At 41.5% G+C, this 24,739-nt stretch overlaps 2 protein-coding genes across 2 annotated transcripts; one reads left to right on the top strand and one right to left on the bottom strand.

The window, feature by feature from the left end:
* The first annotated feature begins 2,387 nt into the window (after positions 1-2,387).
* Positions 2,388-10,792, top strand: LACTB (lactamase beta). The gene is made up of 6 exons (XM_033070991.2): positions 2,388-2,418; positions 3,266-3,332; positions 4,848-5,038; positions 5,378-5,714; positions 6,996-7,161; positions 9,276-10,792. The coding sequence occupies exons 3-6, from the start codon at positions 4,901-4,903 to the stop codon at positions 9,817-9,819; spliced, it is 1,185 nt and encodes a 394-aa protein (XP_032926882.1). The 5' UTR covers positions 2,388-2,418; positions 3,266-3,332; positions 4,848-4,900; the 3' UTR covers positions 9,820-10,792.
* A 3,514-nt stretch (positions 10,793-14,306) lies between these two features.
* Positions 14,307-17,215, bottom strand: RPS27L (ribosomal protein S27 like). Its single transcript, XM_033070203.1, has 4 exons — positions 17,169-17,215; positions 16,642-16,750; positions 15,879-15,989; positions 14,307-14,795 (listed from the first exon to the last, which is right to left on the bottom strand). Exons 1-4 carry the CDS (start codon positions 17,172-17,174, stop codon positions 14,767-14,769), a joined length of 255 nt encoding a protein of 84 aa, XP_032926094.1. The 5' UTR covers positions 17,175-17,215; the 3' UTR covers positions 14,307-14,766.
* Between the last annotated feature and the right edge of the window lie 7,524 nt (positions 17,216-24,739).

Below are 24,739 nucleotides of genomic sequence, written 5' to 3'. Positions count from 1 at the left end.
CTTTATCATCTGAACAAGGCATATCTCAACAGAATCCAGCAAGTATAGCCTGGCAAGGAGGCAGAGCAGGGGAAAAGTCAGCTGGTTTAGTACTAAACCAACCATGTGGTGATTTTTCCACCATGCCAGAGGGGTCTCCAGATTGACTTTTCTGGCTATGTTAAATAAAGAAGATGGATTACAGTTGAGACTCTGTGCCTATACTTCTGATGGACAAGAATAGAATAAAAATATAGTCTTTTTTGCTAAATTAGAATTGGATCAACCTAGTGCTCGCCTCATTTTCTATTGTGATCAGTAGAAAAAGAGTAGAAAATCCTCAAAACACTGTAAGCCTTATACTTCAATTCAAAGCTAACAAACTCAGCAGTTTAGAGGAAGATAAAATAGATAACAATAGGCCAAGTTGTGCTACTGGAGTTAGCACAACAAAGCTTTTCATTAAGGCAATCAGAGAAAAATGGCAAGCTTTGTTTTTGGCCCATTCAAAAGTGTGATGTCAAAGAGTATTCCTGCTGAGCAGGTTAATGTAAGAATGCAGAGAATCCTGCTGCAAAATGCTTCCAGACACAGTTTAACACCGTGAAAATGAGTTACAAGAAAGTAAATACATCATCTTGTAGGAGTTGGGTATGAAGTTGTACTGTGATAAGCAATGGAGTTTTATTGAGAAAATACTCAGCAATAAATACCTGCAATGAAAAGGGTAGCATCTAGTCTGCCTTTGACTTCACACATGAAAGCTATTTGGCCTGACTTTCTGCCAAATCCTGCAGTTTTTGAGATCATTGGACATGAAGAACATTGAAATCCCTAGGTTAGCATCTCAAAGAAGTGAGCCATACTTGTAACAGAAGCAGGGAGTCTGTCAGCTGCATATGCCAGCTTTTTTCATTAGATTCTGCGAACATTTACGGGGGAGTGCAGAGTTAAATTATTTTGTGGCTTGAAGTATTCTTCACATTCTCCATCTTGTTCTTATGCATCAGTGCAATGAAAGTGTTGGTTAAAACCAGATTATTTTGTCAGATCCACATTGGTGCTGGCAGGAGTTACAACCTCACCTCCATCAGGAGGAAGAGTGAGTGGTGCTGAGCCTGCTGGGGGCTCTGAGCATTCCAGTTACCCAACAGAGAAGATCTGTGCTTCAGAAACCTTTACTTTCAAAGAGTAAGTCTTTGGGGAGAATTCACAGGGATTTGGCTCATTTTGCCAAATACCACCCATAACAGCTGGTGGCTTTTGGTGGTTAACTAAAGGAACCAGCTCTCCTGTACATGGCACTGGTGAGGCCACCTCTGATGTGCTGTGTCCAGTTCTGTGCCCTTCAAGACAAGAAGTACACTGAGGTGCTGCAGTGGCTTCAAAGGACAGTGGAGATGGGGGAAGGTCTGGAGCACAAGTCTGGTAAGATGAGAGAGCTGGGGGTGCTTAGCCTGGAGAAAAGGAGATTCTGGGAAGACCTTATTGCCCTCTAGAACTCACTGCACCAGGAGGGTGTAGCCAGGTGTGGGTCAGACTTTACTCCCACCCAACAAGTGACAGAATGAGAGGACATAATCTTAAACTGCACCAAGGGAGGTTTAGAATGGGTACTAGGAAGAATTTCTTCACTGCAAGAGTGACATGAGAATGGGCTGACCAGGAAGGTGCTGGAGTCACCGACCCTGGAGTTGTTCAGGGAAAGACTGCGCGTTGCACTTGGTTCTATGGTCCAGTTGATGAGGTAGTGTTCTGTCACCGGTTGGACTTGCTGATCTCAGAGGTCTTTCCCAACCTCGTTGTTCCTGTGATTCTCTTTATCGCTGTGGCCGGCCAGAAGCGGCCCGAGAGCCGCATGTGCAGCTCGGCGGAGCCCGCCCGTTCGCAGCCGCGGTAACCGCGGCAGAGCCGCGCTGCCCTGCGCCGGCCCCCGCAGGCCCCACCCGAGCCCGTCCCGCCCGTCCCGCCCCGTCCCGTCCTGCCTCAGCCCGTCCCGCCCAGAGCCCGTCCTGCCTCAGCCCGTCCCGCCGCTGCGGCCACACCGCTCCGTGAGGCGGCGGCGCTCGATGCGCTCGGGGCTCGGCCCGGCGAGGCGGTGCCTGTGACCCGGGCTCGCCATGTCCGCCCCGGCCGCGTCGGGCCTGGCGCGGGCCCTGCAGCGGGCCCGGGCGGCCGCTCCCGGGTGGGTCCCCGCGTCCCGCAGAGGGGGCGGCGGGGCCGGGGCGCAGCCCTGGGGCTGGGGGCTGGCGCTGGGGCTGGCGCTGGGGGTTCGAGCGGCGCCGGCGGAAGGCGAGCCTGAGAGCGGGCGGGAGGAGAAGCCGCCGCGGGGCTTCGGCGCGGCCGTGGAGAGGAGCAGGGACCTGGTGCGGAGGATCAAGGTGCTGAGCGGGGGGTCCGCTGGAGGCTGCCAGTGCTGGAGCAGCTTACGCTAGCTTGGTACAGAGGGCTGAGGGAGTGTGGCACAGTGTGGGGTGTCTGAGAACGAGGGGAGCATTAAAGGTTCTGGGAAGGTGTGGCGAGAGCCATGGGAGGAGTGGCCGAGGGCGCTGTGTTCGGCCTGGTGGAGAGGAGAGCTCATTGCGGGCTGCGTCTTGCTCATGAGGAAAAGCGGAGGGACAGGCACTGCTCTCTGCCTTCTGTGACTCGGGAATACCAGGGAATTAAGTCAGGAGAAGTTTAGGTGGATATTAGGAAAAGTTTTCTACTTAGAGGGTGCTAAGGCACTGAACAGGCTCCCCAGGGAAGCGGTCACGGCTCGCAAGCCCGGCAGAGCTCAGGAGCATTTGAGCAATGCTCTCAGGTACAGGATGAATTCCATCTTGGAATTCTGTGCAAGGCCAGGAGTTGCCCTCTAGGATCGTTGTGGACCCCCTCCAACCTAGGATGTTTTGTGATTCTGTTAAAAAAGCACCATGTAGTTACTTCGAAAATCCAGCTGAAGCTTCTTTGCAATCTCGCCTGCCATTAGGTGATGCAGTTTGCCGGCTGCATATTAACTCTGTCATATTTTGTTTCTTTTGCATGTTCCGTTCAACAATTTAATTGAATTATTAAAGCAAAAATATTATCTTGTTAGGTGTGTTTTCCCCAATAGCTGAGTTAAAATGTCAGCTTTGCAAAAGCAGTTTGTACCAGTCCACCCAAACTAGTATGTAACAAAATTATTTGAAGGGGTTTTATTATAGCTTTTTCAGTTCAAGGGTTTGGGAGGATGTATTTTTAAACTGCAAAGATCCTTCTAAAAGTCTTCTGTCTTTTTTTTTTTTTTTTTTTTTTTTGGCAGGATGAAGCAGGAATCCCAGGTATACTGGTTGGAGTTTCTGTAGATGGAAAGGAAGTCTGGTCAGAAGGTTAGTATGTGGGAGTAGTAGTTGTGTGTACTGTCAAGAACCGATGAACATTTTAAAAATTTATCAATTCAGACAAGCTCATCAAACTGGGATTTCATCTACTTGATGTCCCATCTCCACACAGTAGCCACAAATGGGTGCTGAGGGAGTATCAAATGACACCTTCCTTGGTAAACTGGCTCTTGTCTGTGGGCAGAGGTGTAGTTTTACTGGGATGATACTGGGATTTAAGAGGTGTTATCCTTTCAGAAATTTCAATTGATTTTTCTGGTTACACAGTTTAGTTTTGAGTAGAGCCTGTTAGTGCTTCTCATGTCATGTAGACATTTGATGTTTAAAAAAACCCTACCAAAATGTGTATCTGTTCTCAGAAACATTTTCATGAATTTCAAAAAACCCAGTTCTGGGTTGTTTGAGTCTCCTCCTCCCTTCTCCATGGGGGCAAAATAGGAACAGGTGTAAGTTGAGTGTATTCTGTGACCACATAATAAACCTGTTTTCTTGCTTGATGGGAATGGTGTGAGGTTTGGAAGGTGTTTTCACTGGGGGAACAGCATCTGAATTGACCAGCACCAGACACTTGAGTAGCAACTATGTAAGAGAAAGGGTCTCGGGTGAATGGCATGTCATCTGTTTTATTTCTTGTACTTTGTCAAGGTTTGGGGTTTTTCCCTGAGTAGTTCATTGTTAGGCTACAGTTTTATGTAGGCAGAGGTGTGTTGCTTGCAGGCCTTTCTTGTACTGAAAACTGTAAATATGTTATTGCTGCATTTTCTTGCTTTTATGCTGCAACATCGCTTGCACTTTCTTCAAACCTCACTCGAACTGAAGACTAGCTTGCCTGATTATTTCCAGTTCTTGCTGCCAGACTTGTGGGTTGGTTACATAGGAAAACACTGTTACAGAGCCTCTTAAGCTGTGTTTTAATTGAAGACATGCTGAATGGTGTTGAAACATGGTAACACCGCGGTTTTGTGAAGCCTTACAGCTGAGGTAATTGGTATTAATTTGAGGGTGATTTCCTCTCTCAGTTTTTGTACTGATAAAATAAAAACCTTTACTGCTTCAGCCATTAATTCAGAGCAATAAAAGGAGCATTTGTGACTGTTGGTCAGTTATTTTATGGTCTGGATTTTGGTCTCTTTGGGTTTTCTACACTGAATATCTGACCTCAGCTGCGTAAATTTTGGCTTAATCTTTGATCTCATTTATTATTATGTTTGTTGTAGCCCTAATCACCAACTTGAGATGCCATTGTCTGATCCAATGGGCTCTGATTAACTGCTACTACTACAGTAGTAGTTATTAAATATGTTATTAATAGAATATTAATAACAATATTAATGTGTTATTAAATGAATTGAAGCAGGGAGCTGGGATAGTCCAACACTTTGTATCCCAGTTAAGCTAGAGGAAAAATATTTTAAAGGGCCAGTAAATCTAATTCATTGCATATAATTAATTCAGCATGTCTCTGTGCAAAGGACTTAGCAGAGTGTTTTTATTTTCCTGAAGGTTTGGGCTATGCTGACGTAGAGAACCGCGTGGTGTGTAAGCCAGAGACCATCATGCGCATCGCCAGTATCAGCAAGTGTCTTACAATGATGGCTGTTGCTAAACTGTGGGAGGAGGGGAAACTGGATTTAGATGCTCCAGTGCAGAAATATGTCCCTGAGTTTCCAGAAAAGGAATACGAGGGTGAAAAGGTATGTAATTGTTTATTGGTAAGAGTTTTTTAAAATTTTCGTTCCTGTCGGTACACAGCTATCTGTGTACAGGTGTCTGATCTGGACATTCCTACAAAACACTCAAAAAAATTTAGACAAATACTGATGTTTCCTGCTCAAAAAGTGTATTTTGGATCTTTAATTGATATCAAGTGTATAGTGTCCACATACATATTTTTTCTTTTAATACTGTGTTTAATATGTGGTATTTAAAATGTCTTGCATGTTTGCCTGCTCTTTGTCATGGTGAATTTTGCTTTTTTGCTGGTTTGCTGTTGGTCTTTTAATGAAGAGAGCTCACATATCCTGTCTACCTAGGTCACGATCACCACAAGACTGTTGGTTTCACACTTGAGTGGGATTCGTCACTATGAAAAAGATATTACAAAAGTAAAAGAAGAAAAGGAAAAGGCAAACAGAGCACTTAAGCTAACAAAATCTCATCAGGATAAAGAACAAAAAGAAGGTAAAGGGACTGAAAAAACTGATTGTGTCAAACAGAAAAAAGAACACGATAGTGAGACAAAAAGCCAAAATTCAAAGCCTGGCAAGAAGGACGAGTTTCTACAGGAGGAGTATTATTTGAAGGAAAAATTTGAAAGTGTGATTGAATCACTGAAGATATTTAAAAATGATCCTTTATTCTTTAAACCAGGTGAGTTTTTATTAATGTAGACCAAAAATATGCTCTTTTGGTGAGATTTTTGTTTTAAATATTTTTACCTGATGATAGTAGAGTTCAGTGAAGAGTGTTTGTGTAGGGGTTTTGATTAGTTCTGCTTCTCTTCCTTTTTTTTTTTTTTTTCTTCATGTGGCCCATTAAAAGCTCAACAGAGAAATATTTGGTCTGTTCTGCACAAACTGTCTGGTCATATAATATTTATGTATAAGTCTTTTCTCCCTGGAGCAGTAAGTGATGCAGTAAATGCTCTGAAACATACCAGTTAGTGGATTTATAAATGCTGAAGCAGAATATAATTCTGATAAATTTGTATCTACAAAGTATTTTGTAAACAGATACCAACTTGCTGTAGTCATGTTCTGGGCCTTCTAGATGGGGACCAACCAAAAGCAAAAAATTTACTGAGGCACTAAATCAAACCTAAAAAAGATCTACAGAAAAAACACAGAATCACAGAATTTATTTGTGGGGGTTATTTAAATTAGGTCTAGAGAGGACTTGAGGAGCTTCAGGTGTAAATTTTAAATTAGTCAGGTTAAGGTAAATTATTTCCATTGTGGATAAACAGTAAATAATGTGCATTTAGGGGGAGAGTGGTAGAAAGAGGGAGAAGTTAAACACTCCCCATCTTGGAGAGCTCTAGGAAACCAAGTAAGAGATCTTTCTCAACTGTAGGCACTTTAGCAGTAGCTCAATATGGAAATGTTTCATAGAAGGCATTAGCACATGGATGAGATTTTTTAAAAATGAAACATTGCTTTGTAAAGAAATTCTATTGTCTTAAATAATATGCATGCTTGTGTTCATATAGTCTTTTGGGATATTCTAGGACTAGAAACACTGTGTTAAAAGTGATGAATACCCTTGAAAAATATGAGTACTGCTGTTGTTTTCCCTTCTCCAGGGGATATGGGCACACAAACAAGTCACAGTAGCTGAGCATCTTTTAAGCAGTAATTTTATGACTTGTGTCAGGTTTCCAAATGCAGACATCCTTGTTAGATCTGATATGGTAAATCTTGTGGAAAATGTCAGTGTTGACACCGTGAAATGTGACTGTGCGTGGAGATCCCTGGAAGATTTTCGTGCTGTTCTCATAGCAGGATCTTTATCCAGTGCAGAATTTCCCAGGCCTAGGATCAACAATGGTTGATTGTTAATTGCTATATATAGTTTTATTTGCACATATGATTCCATTTAAGCATCATGCAATTAATGTGGGGTTTTTTCCCTTTCTCATTGTGTTTCTTCAAGGTAGTCAGTTCTTGTACTCAACGTATGGCTTTACTCTCTTAAGTGCTGTTGTGGAGAGAGCTTCCGGACAAAAATTTACAGATTATATGCTGAAAATGTTTCGTGATTTGGATATGCTGTCAACTGTCCTTGATGACAATGAAGCAATGATATATAACAGAGCAAGGTAAACAGGGGTGGAACTCTGTAATTTTTCCACAGCAACTGTTGCCCTTTGTATTTTAATTAAGAGAGCTGAATTAAAAATGTGTGACTTTCCTTTTCCCAGACATTTGAATGAAGTGGTGTATGTTACCTCAGCATTACTCATGTAGCTGGTTCCAGTGCCATGGTATAGGTTCTGTGATTAGCATGTTAAACTACAGGATAAGAAATAAGTATTTATTGTTCGAAGTGTGAATTTGGGAAGGGAGGGGAGTAATAGGAGTGACTTCTAAGTTTATATTTGCTTTGGGTACAAGTAAGCACATAAATGCAAATAAAATAAGGAGTTAATTAGGAGGTTATGTTGGAATATATAGTTACCTTGGTTTGCTTAATGTTCTGGCATTTAAAGGGTTCCATGGAATTGTAATAGTCTCACAGTAGCGTAAGGTTTTCATAAATCAAATTTTAGTATGAATCTTGACCAGAATTAAAAGGCACCCACAAAACAACAAGCTGAGAGAAATTTATGTAACTGGATAATCCATTCTGATGTAGTGGATATAGCTAGGGTTTCTTGTCTTATTTTATTGACTTTCCTGTCTGGGCTCAGAAACTGATTATTGATTCCCTTGTTAAATTCTGGTGTGGGGCAAGAATTCTGTTGAATGACAAAGCAGGTTATAGTAACAGTCTCACGAAAATGAGACTCAGACTTTTTTAAAGTTTGGCTTCTAAAATACTCTCCAAGAATGATGAACATGCTGAAGCTGAGGTTTATACTAAGAAAAAGTGTATATTGAAAGTGCATGTGTGTACAGTTTTACTAGTTAGTCTAAGATGCTTTGTGCTGGTGTTTCATGTACTTGCAAAATTTCAGAGGTTCTCTGGCTGTAGGCTCAGAGGCTCATCTGGATGAATTTATCAGCCTTGTACAGTCCAGATTTTTTTGAACGTGCATACGTTTGTGCTTTTATAAACTGAAATATAGGAGGGATCAAAGAATTGGGTCGGATGCTGTTCTGGAAGTCTTTTTATAGGTACTTACTGTTATGCAAAACTGAGATGCTGATGGTTTGCTGCCACAAACTGGAACTTTAGGCCTCAAAATAGAATGTATTATGCATTGAGGTTTGTTTAATGGTTTGGTTATACTATATTTATCTAATAGGAAAATGCAAAAAATCCATGTTCTAGATCTTTTAGAGGTTGATGTCTTTGTAACAGGGTGTTTTTGTGACCAAAAAACTCATTATGGGGACAACAAGATACTAAATCACTGTCAGAGTCTTGCATCCTGGACTGTTCATCATTCTTCCTTTGTTTCAACCTCTGAGTTTCAGTGGTGTAAGTTACTCAGAAGTTTGCTAAAAAGCCTCAATACAAGTGCCATCTAGGCAGGGCTTTTCCTTTTCTTAGCTCTCCAAGTAGTGCATGGACCTTATTTGGTATAAAGACCATAGGTTGAAATTCCTTGGGTTATGTATTTATTCAACAAGTCATTTTTATATGTTGTATGAAATTAATCAAGTCATTATTGGACTGTTTCTTTCAAAAGTATAGTTGGTTCTGCACTTCTGATGTATTGTTCCTGACAGTTCATTCTGCAGCTCTGGTTGGCAGTTTCTAATTTGTGTTATGCAAGACTTTAATGCTCCTTGCTTTGTTGTAGAATATGGCAACCATAATGGGGCAGTGGGGGACATCAGCCATAAATGTTTGAAAGCAGTCACCTACGCCTCAGTTGTAGAATTCCTTATTCTTTAAAACACTTCATAGTAGTAGAGGTATTTAAGAAAAAAAAAATCTGTGCTGGCTGATCTATTTATTTCTGTCACATCTGTTATTTGTATATTGTTTTTATTCTTAGTATATCCTAAGATTAAGCAGAAGGATTACTACTTTTATTGAAGTTAAGCTTCTAACCTAAGAAGTCACCTTAATTTTTGTTTTTCTGTTTGGATTACTTGTTGATTTTTTTGCAATAAATATATTTCAAAAACGTCTTTTTAAAACCCTTTAAATGTTTGTGAGAGCAAGCTAATACATGCTCAGTTTGCTCTTTTAGGGTAGGGCAGCTTAAAATCATTGTGCAGAGTATATGAGAATAACAAGTTGAATTTTCTTGAATTTTAGGTGTTACATTTATAACAAAAAGGGACGGCTGGTGAATGCACCGTACGTGGACAACTCTTACAAGTGGGCCGGTGGTGGATTTCTGTCATCAGTGGGTGACCTCCTGAAATTTGGAAATGCCTTGTTGTACAGTTATCAAGCTGGACAATTTAAAAATAGGAATGCCAAACTTCTCCCAGGGTACCTCAAGCCAGGCACAGTTGCAATGATGTGGACTCCAGTGCCAAAAACAGAAGTGTCGTGGGACAGGGATGGTAAATATGCAATGGCTTGGGCTGTGGTGGAGAAGAACCAGCAGTATGGCTGCTGCAGGCGGCAGAGACACTATGCATCTCATACTGGGGGTGCCGTGGGGGCCAGCAGTGTCCTCCTCATTCTGCCTGAAGAGCTGGACCCTGAAGCTCTGGGTACCCAGCCAGTGGCACCCCCCAGAGGAGTAATTGTCACTATTATCTGTAACATGCAGTCAGTTTCACTCAACAGCACTGCCTTAAAGATTGCAAGGGAGTTCGATAAAGAAAAACAGGCACAACGTGTAGACTAAGAGATGTATGTGACTGAACTCTCTGTACTGAAAAACAGAGGGAGAAGGGTGTGATTGGACTTCAAGTTCAGTAAGTGTGTGGGAAGAAAAAGCATAAACAATTCAATTAACCTCTGCTAGTGGTGCTAAACTTACGTCTTCACTGGAATTCATCTCTCAGGGAAGTTCCTAACTTACAGAAAATGAGAATGTAACAGTCAATGGTGACTTTCTGTAGCACCTGTGTAAATTATCATTATATTAGCAGGTTATTTTTTCCAACTAGTGAAACACTTGACCAAGATAAAAATATAGCTTTTTTTCCTTTTTTTTTTGCATTAAGAAGTACAAATTATCTGCCTTGAATGTTAAACTTTTGATAAATTTTACATCTTGATTTGAGCACACAAATAGGTTGCTTGTTATTCTCACAGTTCCAGTCTGCCAAAACTATTCAGTATTACTTTGTAAAGAAAAATTGTGTTACCATTGCCTTTTTATCCCTTAACCTTGAAGCTGCATCCAGAATGCAGATTTATGCCAGAAGCAAGCTTTTATCAGAGCTGTGGATTAAGGACTAGAAAAGAATGAATCTAGAGCAATGTAAGTAAAAATATTTTTGTTATTTAGATGTTCTCTCATCCATTTTTTTGGACATGGAGCATGTGTGAAATTAGTTTACTGTGCAATAATGGTATTATTTTAGAGTCAAATCCACCCAAATAGCACAATGTGGCAAGCTGTCTAATGTCCCATTGTTTGAGTGATATACATGCTAAGTAGGTAGCCAGAAATGGCACTGTACTCTGTACACAGATACTCCCTTGTAAACAGAAATCAGGACCTCAGCTCAATACAACTTAAAGCCCATTCTTGAAGCCAGAAGTAGAAGTTCAACCAGCTGAACACGGCAATGGCAGCTGGGGCACAGCTCTAAGTGCTGCATCCAGGGCTGGGGACTCCACCTCTTCTCTGGGCAGCTCCTTCCAGTGCCTGACCACCCCTTCTGTGAAGAAATTCTTCCTGTTGTCCAACCTGAACCTCACCTGGTGCAGCTTGAGGCAATGTCCTCTTGTCCTTTTGCTTCTTGCCTGTGAGGAGAGGCCAACTCCCCCTCCTGTCAGGGAATTGTAGAGAGTGATAAGGTCACCCCTGAGCCTCCATTTTTTCCATGCTAAGCACTTCCCAGCTCCTTCAGTTTCTCCTTGTCAGACCTGTGCTCCAGACCCTTCCCCCAGAGAAAGGTAGAATGTCCACTGCCTTTCTCTGGACATGCTCCTCCTCCTCAATCTCTTTTTTGAAGTGAGGAGAGCTGGACGTGGGACTGGAGGTGTGAGATTTTCTAATTTTCAGTTTTACAATGGGAATAAAGTAGCATCTGAAGTGTCCATTTTATGTATTTCACAGTGGCATGGAAGATCTCTGTCCTCCTAAAGATTTACCCCCACCTCCCTTCCCCTGCAGTTACATTAGACAGTATTTCCAGGGTGACACAAACCAGAGCTATCTTTCAGGAGAGGTTTCAATACTTCCTTTCCTGCACTGCTTAGCAGCCCTGCTTCTCTGAAGTTAAGGAGCAAGATGTCTTGGTTAGCAGCTAGCAGAGGGCAGCCCTACCTGCCTCCTTCTCAAACTAATGCTTTTAGTATTACCTTCATAGTTGTTACCTGCCCTATGATGACATAGCATGCTGCCATCTCTGTTCCCACTATGCCTATGGTAATATTTATTATCCAGGACCAAGAAATTTAGTATTTTGAGGGGTAGGTGTTTTACCTAAATTTTTAATTGGAGCTAGTAAGACTAGTTTAGTATACTCTTCATAATCATAATCATTATTGTACCTTAAAAATTATTTGCTTGAGATTTCTGGCTCACTCACCAAAATTTCACTTTTTTATTCATTAATAATATATATTCTTCTCAAGAGTATCCAATCAGTGAAAACAACAGAGAAAATCCTTCTGAATGAACTTTAATTGGTCAGGCAATAACTTATCTCCTCTTTCTCTGAAGTTTTTTGTTTTGTCTTCACATTCCAATTTAGAAGTACTGGGGTTCTTGCCCCAGTCTAGAGAACCTGCTTGCTGGAGAAACAGCAGAAGTCAGTGCTAGTTTTAGACAGGGAATAAGAACTTCTGGTTTTGTGTTGAATAGAAATAGAGTAAATACAATGTTTTAAATGCAGAAAATCCAAAAAGTAACACTTACTTTAGACTTTTAACATATAATATACCTGTTTTGCAAATGGTATTATTTTTGAAAGCCATTTTGTGTACTTGAGAGAAAACAAGTTTCACTTGCTGACTGTTGTGTGTGGATTTAGACAAAGTTTGAGAATGTAGAAGGTGTAGGTTTACTCTTAGGCTTGTTTGCATATGGCTAAACATTTAACAAATGTAAATATTTGAATATATGAAAATGAAAAAGGGTAAAACCTAAGGCATTGCTAATACCATGATATTAATGACAGTGTCTCGCTCCCCACATAGAATACGTTTCACCACCAATTTTTAATTTGCACAGCATGTTTTTTATACTTGATCTCCTGTAACTTAAGGTTATTTTAAAGCCTCTGATGTTACATGTGCAGTATTGGAGATGCCTCTGATGTCTGCATTTCATCTTCTAGTACTTGGAACAAAATCAGTCCCTGATAGTCTCTGCTTAGGTATTAAATTAATCATGAGTTCTTATCATTTAGGGTAGAGAAGGCAGAGATAAGACAGTCTAGTAATCAATCTGGCCTTAGCATATGTATTCAGGTCACAATTAACGTTGCTACTTTGATCGTTGTTCTAAAACCAATACTTTGATGGGCTGGCATTGTTTGTGGGAAACTGGGCAGTTAAGAGCATCTTTCATGATAAACTTACTTGTGAGTGAACCTTTGTTGTGAGTGGCACTGACCCCCACTTTTCTTGAAAAGCATGTGTATTCCATTGGTACACCTGGTTCTGATCAGACACCGCCTCCTACATATGGTAATTACATATTTGCTGTTTGAAATAACAGAAATAAAACTTACCTTGCAGATGCAACAAATTGTAGTATCAAGTTTTTGGTTTATTTTATTGACAGCTTTTCAAAGTCATAGAAAGAATGCTATGATTAATTAGAAAATCCCAACAATAATTAGCTCACCAAGACACCTGATACTTTAAAAAAGGTGTTGATACATAACTTGAGATATTATTTCATAAAATAAGATATATGTAAGATTTTGTTTTAATATTTTCTCATGGTTAAAAACAAAATCCATTTTTACCAGCCATTTAGAAAGGCATGACTTTCAAAAACTAATTAAACCCTTTTCTTTATTGCAAGAGGGCAATTATTTAATGCCAGTATTTAATACTAACAATATGGTCTGTCTGGGTTTGAAAAAGACAGGTGTGTGCTAGGGAAGAGCAGGGCCTCCCCTTAAAATGGAGCTAATAAATCCTTCCCTCTGAATTAGTATAAATTTGGAATTAAGGGGCTCTCAGCCAAATTATGGGAGTAGGAATAACAGTTCTTTACTAAGAGATTTATATATATATATATATATATATATAAAACAAGGCAAACAAAACAAGAACAGCTATGAAATTACCAACAACCAGGACAGTAACACACAGCAGTTCTTTGGCTGTGGATGGATCCCTTTCCCTGTGGATGGATCCCTTTCCCTGTGGGTCCCTTTGCCCGTGGATGGATCCCTTTCCCTGTGGGTCCCTTTCCCTGTGGATGGATCCCTTTCCCTGTGGATCCCTTTCCCCCCGGAGCAGTTCCCGTCCCAGGGCAGTGGTGCCAGCGCTCCCGGGGCAGGGGCAGATGCGGGGATCCCTCGCGGTGCCGCAGGGCTGGGGGTGATGGGGCTGTCCCGGCTGGGAAAGGGAGGAGCAGAGGCTCTGCTCACGGGTCCTGGAGGCAGTGTGGGGCCCGGGGCTCCAACAGGATCCTGGAGATGGCAGCTGGAGCAGGAGAGCTTCAGTGCTGGGAGGGGAGCAGGCTCCGACAGCAGAAGAGGCAGCTCCCGGCGTTGGGATGGCGGGGAGAGCTTTTCCAGCAGCTTCCTCCTCTGGAGCCAGAACCAGCGAGTGCCAGCAGCTGCTCCCCACCCTCCTTTACCTGCCCCTGAACTCGAGGGGTTCCCTCCCTTCTCCCCCACTGCTGCCCTGCGAGAGAAAACCTGGAAAAAAAGAATGGGGAGCCTCCCCCTGTCACTAGCCATCAGTGCTTCTTAGCATGGCAATGGGAAAAAATTCCACAGACAGAGAGGGGAGGGAAAAAAACAACAACCCCCCAACACATTCACACCTCTTAGTGTAGTTCCATGACTTAAAATTGCTTATGTGGCAGTTGTCTTCTCTATGCTAAATGTTTTCAGTGCTTTGCAAAGGACTCTTTTTTTTCTTTCTTTTTTTTTTTAATACAAGTCCCAGTTTAGAAAACCAAGTGCAGTCTTGAGATCAGATTAGCAGGAGGGAAAATCCATGCGTTCCAGAGAAACAGCTGAACATAGGTGAGTAACTTTACATTTTTATTACCCAAGATGGAGAAGGGACTACAGCAACATTGAAAGCAAATGAACCATTTAAAATCTTATCTAGCTTTTGCAACCTTTGCAGCCACAGTAGCAGCAGAAATAAAATACACAAAATGCATTCCTAAAGCAGTCTCTGACACTATATGCATTACACTGCTGTAGTTTATGATTAGCAAGGGGAAGGATGCAGGAAGTCCAAGGCTTTTACTGTTTAAATGTAAAATTATAAAAATAGAGCTTAGTTGTCTGCAAACTTACAGGAAAAACTTGCACTTCAGATCATTTATTGAAAAAGAGATTCCAGCAGATTAGTCAGCATGTAATTAGTAGCATGTAATTTGTACAAAATTAATCATAACTACATTGTTGTGTAACAGGCATTCTTAAACAGGTAAGGCTCTCAGGAACACAGATCCAAAAATCACATCCTGAACTGTTCAGTGTTGCTTTCTTCTAAATGAACAGCCTGCAAAGAAATCACATGAGTAGAGATATGAATAGTCCTTAAATTGTTTGGCTGCCTTGAAAAATTGTCCATCCAATGTAAGTAGAAAAATTCATGGATTAAAGTTAAATTTGATGTACCACAAGAGGTGAAGATCTAGCACTGTAAGTCTTCTTTAGCTCAACCTGAACAACATGGCTGTCATGTGATTCATCTTAAAATAAAAGATTAAGGTGTACTATTTCTTTTCTTCCAGATGTCTTTTAAAATTTCAGTCTACTGCTCCATCCCTTTGTGATACAAACCCCAAACAGAAGCAGCTGCTCTGTGTGTTGTTACCATTTCAACTGCTCAACAGCCTCACTTCAGGTATTCTAGCCTCATGTTTGCCACACCTCTGTAGTAGCACATTATATAAGCACTGCTACATGTAATTTGTATATGTTTACCTTTTGCCCTTTAAATAAGAAATTAATACAATCTGGATTAATTTTTACTATTTTTAAATCCTAAAGTATTTCCAGTAGTTTTCATACACCCCAGACATTGGGCTGCACTCAAAGATACTGGTGTTATACCAGTTATCTGTATATACATTTTCTGTGGTTATTTGTTCCCTTGTAATTTATATAAAACAGATTTTCTTTGAGCCAGGGAACTGCTTTACAGTAGGGATGTTTAAAAACAAACAGGTAAGCCATTACTGACTAGCAGTGGCACAGAATTACTTTAGCCTGGCAAAAGTACCCTACCCCTTTGATGGTGCTTTTTAACACTTTAAACATAGTTTAGAGTTTAAACATAGCTTAGAGTTAAACAGCAGTATTCATTACATAAGCTGAAGGGAATGACAATTCACCTAAAATGAAGTGTGTTTGATGACAATGTAGGTGTTTAGCAGCCTGGCATATGTGTATAGCCATTTAAAAACAAAGAAAAATTCACAATTCTGGGCCTATTAACAATGTTTCTACTAGCCAACTCTAAGTAATTTGCAAAATCAGTATTCCAGTATTAGTTTCCAAAATCAAAGCTAAAATATTTTGAAGGCTATAAAACGCATTTATGCAAGTGGCATATTTAGTTGTGTAACACTGCCCTTACCTTCTGTAAGCCTGGCTTTGCCCCCAGTTGGCTGACACAGGACAGTTGAGCACCCTACACACAGAACTACTGTCTGAGCATGGCTGAAGACAGTGGTGATCTTGTAGCATCCTGAAAAACAGCATCATGAAACTTTCCACTGGGTATTTCTAGCATAATTTTTTAATGTGTTAATTGAATAATGTACTCTAAACACACTTGTCCAAAATGCATCTCTATTTCATTACACAACACACCGAGCCAAATGAAGCAAGCCATTGTTGTGTTCTGGAGTGCTTGCCTTTACTTACATGCATAGGAAAGCAAGTCAGGTGACAGAAACTGGTATGACTCCCATATGAAAATTAAATGACCCTGCTGGCTGACAAGCCCTAATTTGCCTATCATGTCTCCTGTAAAGATGTCCAGCAGTTCTAGATTAGCCTTCTCTGCTGAACAGAAGAACCCATGTAGCTGGAGAAATATTTAACTTGTTACAATAGAACACTCCTGTTGACAAAGTCTGGCAGCTGGGAATATAAACACTGCTGTTCCAATCTGTGTTTGCATTCTGTTTAATAATTGGTACATGTAAGACTTGGTTGCATTCTGTAAAACTAACATAATACTTAAATGGAAAAACCTGCACAGAATAACTTCACTAATTGCTATGCAATGCTTTTGTCTACAACTTATAAATTCTATTACCTAACAACCTTTATATGAACTGTATACAAAATTAGTTTTGTTCCTTCCGTAACATATGAGCATTTAAAATATTTACCTGGACATTTCACATCCATAAAGTAGGAGTTTGGGCTCTGCACAAGACGTTTCTTTTTGTGCTTTCTCTTCTCATCCTCTAAGGAGGGATGCACTAGGTCTTTGGCCAGCTGGAGAGTCAAGAGGAAAAGCGCCCAGCGCGTTACGCGGCCGCAGCGGAGCTGGGCTGGGGCCAGGGTGCCCCGAGCGCTGCTGCAGCCGGACCGCGGGGCCGGGGCCAGGCCTCAGGGGGCCGGGGCGAGGCCTCAGGGGGCCAGGCCTCAGGGGGGGCGGGGGTCAGATCTCAGGGGGGCCGTAGGTCAGATCTCGGGGGGCCAGGCCTCACCGGGGCCTCGGCGGCCGCCGGCGGGGGCCAGCGGCTGGGGGGGCCGGCAATAGCGGGAAGCCCGAGCGGCCGCAGCGGCGGCCGGAGACCGGGGAATGTCGCGCCCGCTCCGCTCCCTTATCGCCCCCACCCCCCGCAAAGTCGTGGCGGTGCCTGAGGACCGGCGCCACCGGCCCAGGTGCAGAGCACCGCGAACAACTCACAGGCATGTCCGCGCCGGCCGCCCCTCCGCGCTGCCGCCCGTGCCCGTGCCGCGCCCCGGGGCGGGGCTGTGCCGCCGCCAAACCCCTGCACGTGTCCGGCCAGCACAGAGCGTCACACCGCCTGCTCGGGCCCTAGCGGCCCTCACAAGGGCTTCGACCTCACGGTACATGCTGCCCAAATCATCACTCACTTGGCACAGATTGATAGAATTGTTAGGGTTGAAAGGCGCCTCTGGAGATCGTCTAGGCAGGGTCACCTAGAGCTGGTGACACAGGAACCTATTCAGGTGGGTTTGGCATGTCTCCAGAGGGGAACACTCCACAATCTCCCTGGGCAGCTGTTCCACTGCTCTGCCAGCCTACACGTAAGTTCCTCCTCATGCTGAGGTGAAACTTTTTTGTGGTTTAGTTTATGACTATTGTTCCTCATCCCATTGCTGGGCACCACTGAAAAAAGTCTGGCACAATCCTCTTGGCCCTTGCCTTGAAGATATTTATATGCATTACTTCGATCCCCTTTCAGTCTTCTCTTCTCTAGTCTAAACTGGCTTAGCTCCTGCTATCTTTCCTCTAAGAGAGTTGCTCCACAGCCCTCATCATCTCTGTGGGCCTCTACAGGACCCTCTCCTTGTCTTTCTTGTTCTGAGGAACCCAGAACTGAACATGTCTATGTTGTTTCATAGTAAATGATGCATTGCATGAAGTTGTACCTGTGATCATATTCTTTTGCAGTTTCCCACCCCAGTCAAAAAAGAAAAAGGCAGAAGATTTTTTTTGTTAGTTATCATTCATGTGCTTAAATCAATTTAGGGAACTTATGAAACATAAAAATGTTTCAGACAGTGGAAAATAATTTTTTTTTTTTTTAAGTAAGAGGCTGAGTGTTTTTTCCATAAGTCAGTAATCACAAATGTAACCTGCAACATCTCATGTATTTATGCTGGAACATTTGAAAGTGTAGTTCAATAGAAATCCTCCTGGTGGCACAACAGACCTTACAAAAATCTCTTAGTATGAAGTCTTCCCAAAAGTCCAACGGGAACGTCAGGACACTGCCTTTCTGAGAGGGAACTGATGCATTTAGCAAAACTTGTTTGAAAAGTTTGCCATGAGACAAGTAAGGGTGTAATTTCACAGAAGCATATCATTCTGACAGTATTCTCAAGGCTGGGCTTGGTTTCTCCAGTGCTGACACTATAACAACTTTCAAAATACTTTTCACCCCGAACTCTAACATTTTTCTGTCAGAATAGTCCCATGTGTTGTAGTGCTCCAAGCCATTATATTGGTTTTCCTCTTCTCACTGTCACAGCCTTGTATCTCTGTAATGCTGTGTTGGAATTTTTTTATGTGCTGGTGTGGTGATGACACACAGATAGGGGTATATTGGAAGTATTTATTGTTCTGTCATGGGGAATTTAATAGGAAGAGTTCTGACTCTTACTTTGCTCTGCATGCTGTCCTGTGAAGCTAAGAACATAAACCAGTTACCAGCACAGAGTCAGTTCTTGTGTCTTGGCTGTTCCTACTACCTTTCTGTCCTTTTCAAATGCATGTTACTTGTGTGCAAGTAGAATGGAAACAGGATAATCGCTTAAGGCTTTTTATTTAGCATCTGAAGGGGAATTATGTTTTTCTGTGTTAAATAAAATACCTTCACCCTGTATAAAGCACCATTTAAAATAAAACAGAACTTCTGAAGTGCTGCCCTTCTTCACCTCTTCCTCCTAGCTTTCCCTTAGTGGTCTTTCCTGCAAAGAGCCTCTGATGCCTGAGGAAGACTTTAGAGTCACATTAGAAATTGGCTTCCATGGCAGGAAGGGCACACAGGATGATCTGAAAACAGGATGTGTTTTGTTTTGGACACATTCCTCTGGTTCTCTATTTTGGTTTTGCATGTAGATTCATTTCCTTTTTGTAACAGCTTGTCGTTGAGTGACCTGCTGTATGAGTCAATTCTAATGCATTGCCTTTAATCTTACAATTGAAGCTTTTTATGAAGTGTACTCTTTAGATAACAGAGATGCAGCATTGAGTTTAAGTGTCAGTTAGCAAGGAGAGAAATACTGCCTGTACTACAGTGCTTTGGGCTACTGAAACACAGATACATTCAGGTCTAAGAGAACAACTTCCTCATTCCAGCCTTCTCCCAGCAAGCAACTACTTTGATCTCCTTTTAGAGAAAAAAAAAATCCAAGAAACTATCTGTTTGCTAGAATGACAACAGAAAAATTCCCAAAGCTGATCTGGTAGTGTTTTAAAACAACACAATGACAGTTGGGTTTTTTCCTGCATTGTGAATGTCAGTCTCATGTGTTTGAAATGTGGATCCATGTCTCTGAGGACATCATTGTGGTGGGTTCCTGCTGGGCTGGCACAGCCTACATCCCTCACCATGGTGAGCACCTGCTGCCCCTGGTTCTGCTTTTTTCTGCTCCATTTGTGGTCTTCTGCACCTGAATTTGGGTAGCTCCTTAGGATTTGCTATCTGACACTATCTGATGGCTTTGGGAGGTTTTACTACAGAACCTTGTATAAACTGCCTGTGGTCACTGACAGAGTGTGTAGTGACTGATTTTAAAAACCCAGATTCACCCTACCAATGCTTATAGTGGTTGTCTAGAATACTAAAATGGGAATTTCTCTGTGATATATTGTTAAGAGCATTTAGATTTCTTTTTGCTAACCACCTTTAAGCTGCACTCAAAATAAAACTTCAAGTTTTATGTTTGATCCAGAATGTGGCCTGACTGTGGTTTTGCCTATACTGCAGAATTAGTTTTAATTGATTGTAAACTAATGGTGTAAACTATGGCATGTAATAATTTGGCTTAAATATCTTGTGTTCAGTTAGTTTAGATTAGCAATGGAAACTGAAGTAAGTCCACTTTTAGCACTACTGTAATAGCAAACTTTGAAATTAATAGATTTTACAGATAAGAATCTTACAGTGTTTTTTCCTTCTGGAATTGAACTGTAAATACTTTATGTAATTTTTTTCCCCAATAATGACTTCATTTAACCCCTTCTATATAAAGTTCTGCAGTATATACACATGGAAAATTCATACCTTTAGATCACTATAGTAAAGGAGAGTACTTTTCTTTGTACATTAAACCAATGCATTGATCTTAAAACTAGGAGTTAAGAGAGGACATATCAACCTGTCAAATGCAGTAAGACAAAGTTTAGAATGAACATAGAAGTATCTACCTTCAGTGAAAGACTTATTTACTGGAAACAGGGAATAAGTAACTTCTTTTAAAGGAGTGTCATATGATGGTCATCTACAGCAATGAATTCCAGAGGCACCTGCCACAGTTGTTAGAGATATGCATTGAAAATATTATTATATTGGGTAGCAGAGTTCAAAAGCTAAAGAGCAAAGCTCATATTAATGACTTGTGGTTAGGTGGCATTCAGGGCAGGACTGCCTCACAAGATTATTGTTTGTAGGACTTGGACCTGTTGATTCCAGATAGTACCAAGATAACAGCATTTTAGTTCTACCAACATGTTTTAAATTTTATTTTTAAAAAAACTTGTACTTAAGCAATTAAGATGCAGATTTTTCTACAATTCTCTATGCATTGAGCAGAAGAGCTTCACTGAAAACAGATTTTCATACAGTTGTCTTTTTACCTAACCAGTCTCACCTTTGAACTAAAGGGGGGAAAAGGATCTTTGAAAGCTAGAAGTAAGGATGTCTGTCATTTGAGAAATTAAAAATGAGAGTGGAAATGAAGTAGAAAAATAATCTGTTTTTTTCTTTTAAATGTAGGTGTTGGTAAATAAGTGTTTTCTGGCTTTTAAAATGAGTATGTAAATCTTTTTGAACTTAGTGCATTTGAGCAGAGGTAATCATTACATTTTGCTATTCCTGTTGGTTCCTTTCTTTAACTGAGGGCTTTAACAGATGCACTTTATCTACATGCCAGTGACTAATGGAATTCTGCCCTACCTCAATTAGGACTCACCTGTTTATTGGATGAGCTTGAACTATGGTACTGACCTCCTTTTATGACCAGATGACCTGCCTAGTGGGTGACAGAAAGGCTGTGCTGTCTGCCTGGACTTCTAGTAAATCCTTTGGCACTGCCTCCCACAGAAGTGTCCCAGAGAAGCTGGCAGCCCATGGCTTGGACAAGTGCACTCTTTGCTGGGTTAAAATCTATCTGGATGTCTGGGCCCAGAGCACAGTGGTGAATGGTGTCACATCCAGCTGGGAGCTGTCATCACTAGTGTTGTTTCCCAGGGATGAGTACTGGGCTCAGTCCTTTTTGAGGTCTTTATTGATGATCTGGATTACAGGATTGGGGGCACCCTTAGGAAGTTCATGGATGACACAAAGTTGGATGGGAGTGTTCATCTGCTGGAGCACAAAAAGGCTCTGCAGAGGGATCAGGACAGGCTGGATCTAGGTGCCCAGGCCAACTGTATGAGGTTCAACAAGGCCAAATGCTGGGTGCTGTCCTCGAATCACAACAAACTCCTGCAGCACTACAGGCTGGGGCAGAGGGGCTGGAAAGCTGCCCAGTAGAAAAGAACCTGGGAGTGCCTGTGGACAGTGGCTCAACGTGAGCCCAGGTGTGCCCAGGTGGGCAAAAAGGCCAATGGGCTGTGCCAGCAATGGTGTGTCCTCCAGGACCAGGGCAGTGACCATGCCCCTGTGCTGGGGAGCACTTCCAGGAAAGACACTGAAGTGCTGGAGTGAGTCCAATGAAGGACAACAGAGCTGGGAAGGGTCTGGAGCACAAGTCTGATGGGGAACAGGGAGCTGGGGGTGTTTAGCCTGGAGAAAAGGAGGGTCAGGGTGAATTTATAACTTTCTACAACTACTGAAAGGAGGGTATAGTCAGCTGGGGATCAGGTTCTGCTCCTGGGGAGCAAGTGACAGGAGGAGAGGACATGGCCTCAAGCTGCTCCAGGGCAGGTTTAGGCTGGACATTGGGAAAAAAATTTTGACAGAAGCAGTGGAATGGGATGCCCAGGGAGGCAACAGAGTCATTATCCTTGGGAGTATTCAGGAAAGGACTGGAGATAGTACTTTGGGCTCTGGCTCAAGATGGTGTTTGGTCAAAGGTTGAACTCAATGATCTCAAAGCTCTTTTCAAACCTTCATGATTCTGTGATTCTATTCAGGTAGGGTAGTAATTTAGGGATTGTAACGGGTTTTAAATTTCCACGTTTTTGCAATGTACAAAACTGAATCGAACTGTTACAGTCCCATCTGCTCTTACACAGTGACAAAAGGTAAACCATAGTTTGAAATCTGTTCTACTTCCTAAATGTTCAGTGTTCCCCTCAGTGGTTCTCCCATGCCAGAAAAGAAAAGAATTGTTGATCTATTGTAATGCAATATAAACCAAATGTTAACTTTTCTAATTTGGTGCAATAATGAAGACTGAGTTCCAAAGTGTTTTCATGGAACATGCATCACAGAGGTGTTGCTATTGAATCTTAACAGCTCTGATATTACTCCTCAAACTTTTACTAACATATTACAAGGTATACAATGGAACAGTTACAGGGGTTTTTTTCATATTCTAGAAAAAATATTGCAACTTAATTTTTATATCTTGCTTTTAAAGTTCATGGTTAAGTAAACATCTGTCCCTTGAACGTGGCAAACTGGCACTTTTTCAAATCAGAACAGAACACACCATTGCAAAGCACCTACGTAATTGAAGAAGGAAGTAATTTGCATTTTTTGTCTATAAAAATATTCTTGAGTAACAGATGGCAACTGCAAACATATTGCTTTGGAGACTTATGAAAGCCTATGTGTTCCATAAAGCTCAAGAGTGAAAATTCTCTCTTCAATGCTGAAATGTGTTTGTGTAATAATCTTCAGCATGGCCATAATTACAGTACACAGCAACTCATGTCTCTGAAAGCACAGCTACAGGAAAATATTTCAGAGAGTAGGTTTTCATTTGCAGTTTCCTATAATCCAATTATTCATGTTAGACTGAAATAATTAACCAATTTGGGCTGACTGCTTCACTGCTAGGTTGCCATTATAATTTATAAACTCAAGTATTGTAATAAATAGTGTAACAACTCATCTTAACGTTTAAATAGCCTGATTGCTAATTTTACATTAAAAAAGTGATCCAAGCAGCCATGTTTCCGAATTCTGGCCTGAACTAGGCAGAGGTCTTCAGGTGTGTTAAAAAAAAAAAAGAAAAAGAAAAAAAAAGAACTGACAATTCCCCCTATCCTTGTTTTGCAGCTTTCATTCTTTGATTCTCCTCTATCACATGGGTCTTTCAGAGGTCTCAATCAAACAATTATTTTAAATAAGAAAAATATTTTTTCACTTGAATTATGATGAAGCATATAAATGTGTATATATAAAATTAGATGTTAATCCAATTAACTGGAAGTTAGATTAGCATTCATGACAAGCTCTTACTGCATTCACCTTGTACAGACTTTTACATCACATCTGTCAATGGATTTTTCATTATTTGCTACCACAAATGTATTGGCTGGGAATACCACCAAACTGAGACCCTTAATGGGGAAAATTTGGTTAATTAATAACTAAGAGAAGAATACCTTTTGCTTCTTCAAGGATTATAATGGCTGAATGGTATTTGTTTGGCATGATTCCTCAGTGCACAAATAGAACAGTAGCCAGGCATTAGGACTAGCTTAGTCCTATTTCACCCCATCTAGTTGTTATTTAATGTAATGAGGTGATTTTTTGTGTGCTTGCAGGAGACTAGCCATGTAAGAGAGAACTTGAATATTCAAAACTAGTTTAGTTTGATTCTGTATAGAACTCAACATAAATATTTGCCTAGTTAACATGCATACAAAAATAGGGAAAAAAAACCAAAACAATAGTGAGAAAGGACCTTTTACAGTAAGTTGAGTTATAACTACTAGAAACTTTAGTGAATGATTCGGGGAAATATTTTTTCTGGTTTTGTTAAGAAGGAACTGAGAACTGTTCTAGTGATTGATAGTGTTAGAGAGTTTTGTTTATAGTTTGTCTGAAGGCTACAGTTTTTAAATTAAATTAAAGCAATAAGTTCTTGTCATTTTGAAGTGTTTCAGGAGTGCTATTTATTTTTATAGTGCCTTGTGACATCCTGTAGAGAATAATAGTTAATGAACACATAATGAGGCTGCCTCACACCAAGATCATTAGTTGAAAAAAGGTGGGGAAAAGCATTTCAACTTAGAGTAGACAGTAGTTTTAGAGTACAGTAATTTCACGAATACAAGCCGCACCAATTTGACAAAAATTTTGGTGGAAACCCGGAAGTGCGGCTAATAGTCGGGGGCGGCTAATATGTGAATAATTTTCTGACATTTACAACCCCAGACGTGCCAGCCAGGGCGCCGAGCCAAGCACCTGCCAGTAAAAGCCGGCATTTCGCGATTGTTACAGTGTTACTGTGTTGCCCTGGCTCCCTGCAGGCAGCACGGGGGGGCGGGGAGAGAGGCGGGAGAGCTCTCTTCTTCCCTCCTCTGCTGCAGCCCAGGGGAGGACGGGTGGGGGGGCGCCGCCATTGCCGCGGCCCGGGGAGGAGGCGGGGTGCTTTGTCCGCGCCTGC

Source organism: Catharus ustulatus, chromosome 12, assembly GCF_009819885.2.
Source record: "Catharus ustulatus isolate bCatUst1 chromosome 12, bCatUst1.pri.v2, whole genome shotgun sequence".
Lineage (NCBI taxonomy): Eukaryota > Metazoa > Chordata > Aves > Passeriformes > Turdidae > Catharus > Catharus ustulatus.
The sequence above is the reverse complement of the archived record's forward strand: the minus strand, read 5'-3'. Positions and strand labels throughout refer to the sequence as shown.

Coding starts and splice junctions, on each gene's coding strand:
- RPS27L (XM_033070203.1), bottom strand. Junction 15,990..16,641: donor TATGGATGTGAAATGTCCAG/GTAAATATTTTA, acceptor GCTGTTTTTCAG/GATGCTACAAGATCACCACT. Junction 14,796..15,878: donor CAAAGCCAGGCTTACAGAAG/GTAAGGGCAGTG, acceptor ATTTCTTTGCAG/GCTGTTCATTTAGAAGAAAG.
- LACTB (XM_033070991.2), top strand. CDS start 4,901: ATGCGCATCGCCAGTATCAGCAAGTGTCTTACAATGATGGCTGTTGCT. Junction 5,039..5,377: donor AGGAATACGAGGGTGAAAAG/GTATGTAATTGT, acceptor CTGTCTACCTAG/GTCACGATCACCACAAGACT. Junction 7,162..9,275: donor ATGATATATAACAGAGCAAG/GTAAACAGGGGT, acceptor CTTGAATTTTAG/GTGTTACATTTATAACAAAA.